The 10,162-nt window shown below is 37.1% G+C and overlaps 1 protein-coding gene across 1 annotated transcript; it reads left to right on the top strand.

The window, feature by feature from the left end:
* The first annotated feature begins 266 nt into the window (after positions 1-266).
* LOC132009860 (cytoplasmic dynein 2 light intermediate chain 1-like) lies at positions 267-1,382 on the top strand. Its single transcript, XM_059387877.1, has one exon. It carries the CDS (start codon positions 292-294, stop codon positions 1,348-1,350), a length of 1,059 nt encoding a protein of 352 aa, XP_059243860.1. The 5' UTR covers positions 267-291; the 3' UTR covers positions 1,351-1,382.
* Positions 1,383-10,162: the final 8,780 nt, after the last annotated feature.

The raw sequence follows: 10,162 nt of genomic DNA, 5'->3' as shown, positions 1-10,162 counted from the left end.
GGAGCTTGCTTCCCTTCCTCTCTCTCTGCCTCTCTCTCTACCTGCCTCTCTGCCTACTTGTGATCTCTGCCTGTCAAATTAATTAATTAATTAATTTAAAAAATCTATCTTTAAAAAAAAAAAAAAGTGGTTCATAAAAGAACAACTACTCCAGGGCTGTTGCAAGAAACAAATAGTTCATATAAATTACATTATACGGTCCGCACCATCAGGCTGGTCTCAGACCTCGCTGGCATCTTGGTTTCAAGGTGGCCTCAAACGCTGAGCCCATGACACTGGTGCGGTCGAGCAATGATGCCCAGTGAAACTCTCTGGGAAATTGCAAAAGCCGAAGTGGAAAAACATGGAAGTAGTGGAGGTGAAGGTGATGGGCTTGAAATTGGAGAAAAATCTGTTTTCTTCATTGGCAGTAAAAATGGGGGAATGACTACTATTATTCTAAGGTGTCTTGACAGGGATGAGCCACCAAAACCAACATTAGCTTTGGAATATACATATGGAAGAAGAGCAAAAGGGCATAATATACCAAAAGATATTGCTCACTTCTGGGAACTAGGTGGAGGAACGTCTTTATTGGACTTAATCAGCATCCCCATCACAAGTGATACCTCACGGACATTTTCTCTTGTTCTTGTTTTGGATCTTTCGAAACCTAATGACCTTTGGCCCACCATGGAAAATCTGTTGCAAGCCACAAAAAGCCATGTGGATAAAATGATAATGAAACTGGGCAAGACCAATTCTAAAGCAGCTTCTGAAATGAGACAGAAGATATGGAGTAATATGCAGAAGGACCATCCAGATCGTGAATTAATCGACCCATTTCTAAAACCTCTGGTCATAATTGGAAGTAAATACGATATTTTTCAGGATTTTGACTCTGAGAAGAGGAAGGTTATATGCAAGACCCTTCGATTTGTTGCACATTATTATGGAGCATCGTTAATGTTTACCAGTAAATCAGAAGCTCTATTACTAAAAATACGTGGAGTTATCAACCAGTTAGCATTTGGCATTGACAAAAGCAAATCAATATGTGTGGATCAGAATAAACCACTGTTTATCACAGCAGGATTGGATTCTTTAAGTCAAATAGGATCTCCTCCTGTTCCTGATAATGATATTGGAAAACTTCATGCCCATTCACCAATGGAGTTGTGGAAGAAAGTGTATGAAAGGGTCTTTCCACCAAAGAGTATCAACACACTAAAAGATATCAAGGACCCTGCAAGAGACCCTCAGTATGCTGAAAGTGAAGTTGATGAAATGAGAATTCAGAAGGATCAGGAACTGGAACAATACAAAAGAAGTTCTTCCAAGTCTCGGAAACAAATTGAGCTTGATTCTTGAACCTCATTCAACTATAGTGTATTTATTTCCTCTCCCCCCCCCAAAGTAAGTTTATTTTATTAATTAGCTATAATGGTAATAAGTGAAGGACACTGTGTAATTTGTTAAAGGAAAAGTGGCTTTTCTTGTATTAGTGCAACACTCTGGATACTTTTAAGTCTTTTACAAGGGGAAAAAGTGTAATTACATGCAGTATTTTTTAAAATAAAAAGAATCTTCTTTCGGGGGGAGGGGGTTTGGGAGAAGGGGGTGGGATTATGGACATTGGGGAGGGTATGTGATTTGGTGAGTGCTGTGAAGTGTGTAAACCTGGTGATTCACAGACCTGTACCCCTGGGGATAAAAATATATGTTTATAAAAAATACAAAATTAAAAAAAAATAAAAATTAAAAAAAAAAAAAAAGAATCTTCTTTCTCTAAAAAAAAATAAAAAATAAATTGCATTATACAGTTTTTGATAGATAGTAAGAATCCATAAAATTCCAGTCTTACTAGGAGTCCTCTGTCTTCGATCCAGGATCTCAAGTTCAAAGCTAAATTTCAGTCTGCACAACAAATTTCCATATTTTTTTCTTCATGTCTCTGACACTCAATCTCAATTTCTCCCTGCCTTTAGATGCTCAGTTCAGGTCAACCCAGGTCCCATTTAATGACTTTGTCCTCCTTCACAGTCACATCCTTCCAAGTTCATCTGCTTTACTTTCTTTACCAGGTTGTACTTCCTATTTTTAATCCCAGTCTCTGCCTCACAACATAAATCTCTTTTTCTCACTTATATTCTATACTTTTAATTCATAATACCTGACTCCTGTACCATTCATTTATTCATTCTTTCAATAAATAAAGTGTTTACCATATGTGAAATAGGGAAGTGCCACAATAAGACAGCAACAGACCTATTAATAGTTTGTCTCTTGTCCCTCAGGTTCTAATTATCTTCAGTACCGTCACCCTAAAGCTCGTATGTGAATCAATGTGCATCCCCTTTCAAATATCAAATATTATAAGAAATTGTATATACTTAGGTGAAGTCATAAAAGATCTATAGGAATGTACACAGTCAAGTATCAAACTAATACTGATTTCTACTATGTAATTTTGCTTTCCAAAGCATGGTGACCTTTCTCCTAAGGTTATCAAGGAAACACATGTGTGCATAAACACCAATCATATAACACTCTACATTTTCCTACCAGTAAAATAAATACCCTACATTCGCCTACCAGTAAAGTAAAACAAGGATTCAAAGTCACTTTCTTTTCTTACAGGCTTTTTTACACTGAGTTTTTTAACACTTAGTTTTCTTACAGACTGCTGTAACAGAATACAGTAGACTAGGTGGTTCGTTAACAATAGAATGTTTTTTTCTCACAGTTCTGGAGGTTGGAAAGTTTAAGATTAAGGTCCCTGAGATTCAGTATCTGGTGAAAGTCCTCTTCCTGGTTCCCAGACAGCTAAATGAGCTGTCCTCACATGTCCTCACATGAAGAGGGGTCAAGAGAGCTCTCTGAGGCCTCCTTTATGGAATCACTAATCCCACTCATGAGGGCCCTACCTTCAAGACCTGATCACTTCCCAAAGGCCTACCTCTTAACATTATCACCTTGGGAGTTAGATAGGTTTTCAGCTGATGAATGGAGGGTTGGGAGATGCATTCAGTCTGTAACAGTGACACGTTGGCATATTTACTGAGCTCCTATTACTTCTCAACTTCCTTCATGATATTCTGACAAACTGGCTCAGATTCCAATAGTTTCCATCCTAGTATAACTACCACCAAGGGAAAAAAAAATTAAAGTAACAGAAGAAATACGAAAACTTCCTATTTTATAAGCCCCTCCACACAAATATATTCTCCCCCTTTACTATCTCTGTCTCTTTTTTTTAAGATTTTGTTTACTTATTTGACAAAAGAGTTGAGAGAGCACAAGTGAGCACAAGTGCAGGAGCAGTAGGCAGAAGGAGAAGGAGCAGGCTCCCTGCTGAGCAGAGATCCTGACAGAGCACTGGATCCCAGACCCAGGGATCAAGACCCGAGGCTAAGGCAGATGCTTAACTGACTGAGCCACCTAGGTGCTCTTCCACCTTCACTATCTTAACCACCTTTATAATCAACATTAAGGCTTCACTTTAAGTATTAGGAAACTGACTGCCTTTAAAATATTGCCAAGGTCTTTCTGTCCCTGAGTGCATTTGCTTATCCACACTTAGTCTATATTCTGAATAGTTTTGCACCCTGATTCTGTTTGCAAAGCATTAGAGTTACCACTGAGCAATTAAGTGTTTCACACGCATAAAATTACAGTTGTAAATGCATTCAGCATATTATTTAGTGATTAAAATATATCTTTGTAGATTAGGTAATAATTTTTCTTTGGAATGCATATGATGAAGACACATTTAAAGTCAAGAGGAATGAATTCACTGATTCACCTTAAATCATCTACTTTTTAAATATTGGAAGTACAGTAAAATATTGAGTTATACAAGTAATTTGTAGGTTAGAAAAGAAATAAATGTGTGTTTTTATCCTGAAGAAAGCATTTATCATTACCTTAGATGCTACCAAGATTATAAAATAATGAATCTACATCTTCCCAGCTTGAATTGATTGGAAGGATTCTAACAACGTGAACAGTATTTTCAAAATGTAATTGATCTTCCCTTTGACTAAAATAAATTACAAAAAGGTAAAAACATGTTCAGTAGTGCTAATGACTATCTCAACTGCTTACCAGAAAGGATTACAACTTTAGTCAGATATTTTTAGGACAAGACCAGTTAATGATCAAGAAAAGCAATACTTTGACCTAAAACATTGACAAGTTGAGATTCTACATTTAAGTTAACTAGTCTTCATCTCCGAAGAAACCAGTTTGGTCATAAGTGTATACACATAGAGAGAGAAAGAAAGAGAGAGAAAAAGAGAGAGCCGTTTTTCTGTAATCAATGGGGAAAAAACTGGGCCAGCTAAATAAATGAATTTATTTATTTATTTTAGCAGAGCGAGGGGCAGAGGGGGAGAGAGAATCCCAAAGCTGACTTACTGCTGAACAAAGGGCACAAAGAGGATCCTGAGATCATGACCTGAGCAGAAATCAGAGTTGGATGCTTAACCAAAAGCCACCCAGGCACCCCAAAAAATCCATATTATTAAAGTTCAATTTCATATTACCTAAAATTTCTCCTGGACAAGCTGGTATTAAAAGTAGAAATCTGAGGTAGTATAAAATTTAAACTTTTTTTTTCTCCAACTTTATTGAGATATAACTGACATATAACATTGTGTAAGTTTAAGGAGTACAAAATAATGATTTGATATATGTATATATTGCAAAACGATTACCATAATAAGGTTCATTCACACAAGCATCACCTTACATGGTTAAAACTTTTCACATCGGTGCTTCACTTGTGCTGCATGACTCAAGTCTATCTTCCTTTCCCTTGACTTTGGATGTGGCTATAAACTCACTTTGCTCAGTGATTACAGCAGAAATAAAAGAATGCCAGTGACACACCTGTGCTGAACGAGGACATGCTTACACTCGTCTTTTAATCTCCACTGCTACCATATAGAAAGCATGGTCCAAGAATCATGAGAGATTTGTGTCATAGAACAGCCCTACCTAACCTATAGACCGGCACTGCGAAAGAGCCAACCAGTCACTGCAGCCTAAAGCAAAATGTCCTAACTAAGTCTAGTCTTAATAAGCCACATCCTAAGCAACCTGCAGACACATGAACAATAATAAATTATTAGTATTGTTTTAAGCACTGAGTTTTTAAGGTTTATTACACAGCAAGAATAACTTGATATATCAAGAGAATAAGTAGAAAACATTGCTTTAGTTAACTACACCTTGTTAACTGTTCCCCTATTTCCCATTGCACAGACAGATTTATGTCCGTTAGCCATTGAATTATTCAATATTTTTATGAAAACCCTACTAAGTGCCAGATATTGTATTATATACTAGGGATATCCCTATAAATAAATGAACTGTCCATGAATTTTAGTGAGGGATAAAGAAATAATTAGAATACAGCTGGATAAACGTTGAGGAAAGAACTGAATATGTTTTATGAGAACATTAGGATTTTCAATTCTTGACTTAGCTGATCAGTCAGGGAATACTTCCTGGAGGAAATGACTCATTAGCTAAGTTTAAAGAATGAATAGAGATTCAGTTACCTCTCTGTTCTACTGGTAACAGTGGTCTTGAGTTTGCACTGACAGTCTAACTTATGAGACACAACACACTTCAACTAGCACCAGGTTGACTGATCTTTAAGAAACAGCAGAGAGGCACCTGGGTGGCTCAGTTAGTTAAGTGTCCAACTCTGGATTTTGGCTCAGGGTCATGAGATCAAGTCCCGCGTCAGCTCCATGCTGAGTGTAGAGTCTGCTTAAGATTGTCTCTCTCCATCTCTACCACCCTACATTCTTTCTTTATCTTAAATAAATCAATCTTTGAAAAAGAAAAGGCAGAAAAGTAACAACTAGACATGTACAACAACACTGTAGAGTTCTTATGACTCCCAGGCACACTTTCTTTGATATTCCACACTCAAAAGAAGCATAATCATGAAAGACAACCTAAGCATATGCAGAATTTCAGCTGTGAAGTCCCAGCGCTGAGCTCAGTCCATCTTTTATACCTAATTTTTTAGGCAGTCACTCAAGAATGTGTAACTTTCCCTCACACTTTAGGGTAGCTACCACTTACCAATACTAGCTACTCAAAAAAATGGGTGCTTCAGCCAGTCCTATTGTCCCCAGCTAGAATCTCACTTATTTTGACAAAATATACATATATTCCTAGCAGCTCCTTCAGTTGATGGCATAGGCATAATTGACCATGAGTAACTCAGGTGTCCAGGAGGCTACAGAAAGGTTACAGAACCAGCTTTTTTTCATCCATGGAGCTATCCAGAAGTAAGAGTGGAAATGCAGGGGAATACAGTTTGAGAAAAAAAAAAAAAAAGTTGCAAATGGAAGGAAAATCATGCTTAAAAACCCTAAAGGAAGAGTTGGCAGAAAAACTGGGTTCAAGATGTTGGCGTAGGAAGATTCTGAACTCTCTCCCACAGATAAAACAAACATGCAACTATATATGAAATCATTTCTTCTGAAAAAGACCAGAAAATAGATGAGCAGAGCCTACACAATAAAGGACAAAAAGGACAGCACTGAGATGGGTAAGAGAGGCAGAGACACCACCTTGCAAAAAAAGAAAAAAAAAAAATACCACCCAGGCACAGCAATCCATTACTGGGAAAAATCTCAAAAATATGAAACTTTTCCCTGAGTAGTAAGAGGTTTGTGCTCCACATCCAGCCCTCTAACCCTTAGATCTTGCCTGGGAGAGATGAGTCTTCTAAATGACAAGCTTTGAAAGCTGATGGGGCTTACTTCCACAAAAACCATACAATTATAGAAAACAGAGAACCCCCTCTTAAAGGGCTCGTGCACACCCTCAACTGCCCTGGGAAACCAGGGCAAAACATCAATTTGAAAAGTGCCTAGACCATATGTGAAGATCATTTACTAATCTTAAAGCACCTACAGGGGAGGCTGGAAAATTCTGCATGGATGGAGACACTGGAAGGTGCCGTTATCTGTAACCTCCTCTTACCTTGCTAACACTGGTGCTGGCCAGTGCCATTTTTGGACTATTCATTTAACTTGCTAAAGCCAGTGGGCATACCCACCTAAGAACCCTGCAGGGCAACCAAACCTTAGAGCCAAGCCAAAAACCATCCTGACCCCACCTCAGTGCTGTAGCACAGCCAGGAGTTTCAGGCAGGTTGGGCACCAGCCCTTACCCATGCTATGCTGTAGACATGACTTTGCCAGAGCAGCAGGTACATGCAGCCCATACAGGAGTTTCCTTTTGAGTGCCTGTCTTTGGTGTTAGGGCACCTTGTGCTTCTGGGCCCCATGTGACATCTCCAACACAAGGCTGCTTCTTCAACAAGGGGAGAGGTAGTTGATTTGCTAAATACACAGAGACCAACACAGAGAGTCAGGTAAAATCAGAAGACAGAAGAACACATTCTAAACAAACAAAAATACAACAAAACACCAAAAAAATATGTTAATCAAACAAAGTTAAACAATCCACCTGATAAGGAGTTCAAAGTAGTGGTCATAAAGATGCTCCCAAAATTGTGAAAGAATGAACAGTGAGATCCTCAACAAAGAGATAGAAAATATAGGAGAGTTTTATACATAAGCTACAGAGGCGAAGAATATAGTAACTAAACTAAAAATACACTAAATGCAAAAAAAAAAAAAGACAAAATTCAGTATCTATTTATGGATAAAACTCACAAGAAAATGGATGTACAGTGGATATAGAGGGAACATAACCAAACATAATAAAGGCCATATATGACAAATTTGTAGCTAACATTATTTTCAATGGTAAAAACCCAAAAACCTATCTTCTACAATCAGGAATAAGACAAGGATGCCAACTCTTGCAACTTTTATTCAACATATTACTGGAAGTTCTGGCCACAACAATCAAGCGAGAAAAATTAATAAAAGGCTCCAAGTTGAAAAAAGAAGTAAAATGGTCACTATTTATAGAGATGACATGATACTATATATACAAAACCTAAAAGATCCCCCCTAAAATCTCCTAGAATAAATGAATTCAGTAAAGTAGCAGGACACAAAATCAATATAGAGAAATCTGTGGCATTTCTATACATGAATAATGAATCATCAGGAGAAAAAAATTAGGAAAAATAATCTCATTTGCAAGGTGATATCTCATTGTGGTTTTGATTTGCATTTCCCTGAAGGTAAAATATGGTGAGCACCTTTTCCACATGTCTGTTGGCTATCTGTGTATCTTCTTTGGAAATATATCTGTTCATGTCTTCTGCCCATTTTTAATTGAGTTACTTGGGGGTTTTTTGGTGTTCAGTGTATAAGTTCTATATATTTTTCAGATACTAACTTTTTATCAGACATATCTTCTCCTATTTGGTGGGTTGTCTTTTGCTTTTGTTCTAAGTTTCCTCCATTATGCAAAAGCTTTTATTTTGATGTAGTCCCAAAAGTTTAATGTTGCTTTTGTTTTCCTACATATCTAGAAAAATCTTTCTATGGCTGATGTCAAAGAGATTACTGTTAGGGGCACCTGTGTGGCTCAGTCAGTTAAGCATCAGCCTTCAGGTCAGGCCATGATCCCAGAGTCCCAGGATCAGCGCTGCATCAGGCTCCCTGTGCTCAGCAAGGAGTCTGCTTCTCTCTCTGACTCTTGTCCCTCTCATGCACTCTCTCTCTCTCAAATAAATAAACAAAATCTTAAAACGACAGAGAGAGAGAGAGAGAGAGATTACTGGTCAGATTGACTATAATGAAAAACAGAAGGAACAACTGTTGGTGAGAATGTGTAGAAAAGGGAGCCATCATACATCACTAGTGGGAATGCAAACTTTTGAGATTTCTCAAAAAATAAAAAATAGTGTTACCATATGATCCAATAATTCCACTATGGGTATTTACCCAAAGAAAACAAAAAACTAATTCAAAAACATATATGCATCCTTATGTTTACTGTAGCATTATTTACGATAGCTAAGATACGGAAGCAAACCAAGAATCCATCCATAGATGAATGGATAAAGAAGTGGTATGCATGTATCTATGTATATAGATGTATATGTGTGTGTATACACACACACACATATGTATATGTATATAATGGGATCTTACTCAGCCATAAAAAAGAATGAAATCTTCCCATTTGCAACAACATGTATATGGATGTACAGGGGTTAGTGCTAAGTGAAATAAGTCAGTCAAAGACAAAAACCATATGATTTCACTCATACATGGAATTCAAGGCACAAAACAAAGAAAAAGGAGACAGACAAAAAAAACACACTCTTAAATATAGAGAGCAAACTGGCAGTTGCTAGAAGTGAGGTAGTTGGGGTGATGTATGAAATAGCTGAAGGGGATGGGGATTAAAAGTACAGTTACCATGGAGAGCACTGAGTAATGTACAGAAGTGCTGAATCACTATACTGTACACCTAAAACTAATATAACACTATATGTTAATTATACTGGAATTTTTTAAATTAATAAATAAAATTTTTAAAAAGAAAAATCCGGGTGCCTGGGTGGCTCAGTGGGTTAAGCCGCTGCCTTCGGCTCAGGTCATGATCTCAGGGTCCTGGGATCGAGGCCCGCATCGGGCTCTCTGCTCAGCGGGGAGCCTGCTTCCCTCCCTCTCTCTCTGCCTGCCTCTCTGTCTACTTGTGATCTCTCTCTGTCAAATAAATAAATAAAATCTTTAAAAAAAAAAAAAAATAAAAAGAAAAATCCTATTTACAAAAAGTTTTCCTCATAAAGAATAAAATACCTGGAAATAAATTTAGCCATATAGTAATAAATATAACCAAAGGACATAATAATGTACAATGAAAAAAAAAGTCTCTCCAATAAATGCTGCTGAGAAAACTACATAGACACATGCAAAAGAAGAAAACTGGACCACTATGTTACATCATACACAAAAATTAACTCAGAATGGGTTAAAGAACTGAATGTAAGACATGAAGTTATAAAATTCCCAGAAGATAAAATAGGCGGTAAATTCCTCAACATCAATCTTAGTGATGTTTTTGTGGATTTGACTTCAAAGGCAAGAAAAACAAAAGCAAAAATAAGCAAATGAGATTACAGAAAACTAAAAAACTTCTACACAGAAAAATAAAACAACAACAACAAAAAAAACCCATCAAAATGAAAAGGCAACTTACTGAATGAGATATTTTTGCAAAA

This window comes from Mustela nigripes, chromosome 2 (assembly GCF_022355385.1).
Source record: "Mustela nigripes isolate SB6536 chromosome 2, MUSNIG.SB6536, whole genome shotgun sequence".
Taxonomy (NCBI): Eukaryota; Metazoa; Chordata; class Mammalia; order Carnivora; family Mustelidae; genus Mustela; species Mustela nigripes.
Note: the sequence above shows the minus strand (reverse complement) of the source record. Positions and strands in the feature narration are given on the sequence as shown.

Excerpts from the sequence above, each read along its gene's own strand:
- LOC132009860 (XM_059387877.1), top strand. The coding sequence starts at position 292 with ATGATGCCCAGTGAAACTCTCTGGGAAATTGCAAAAGCCGAAGTGGAA.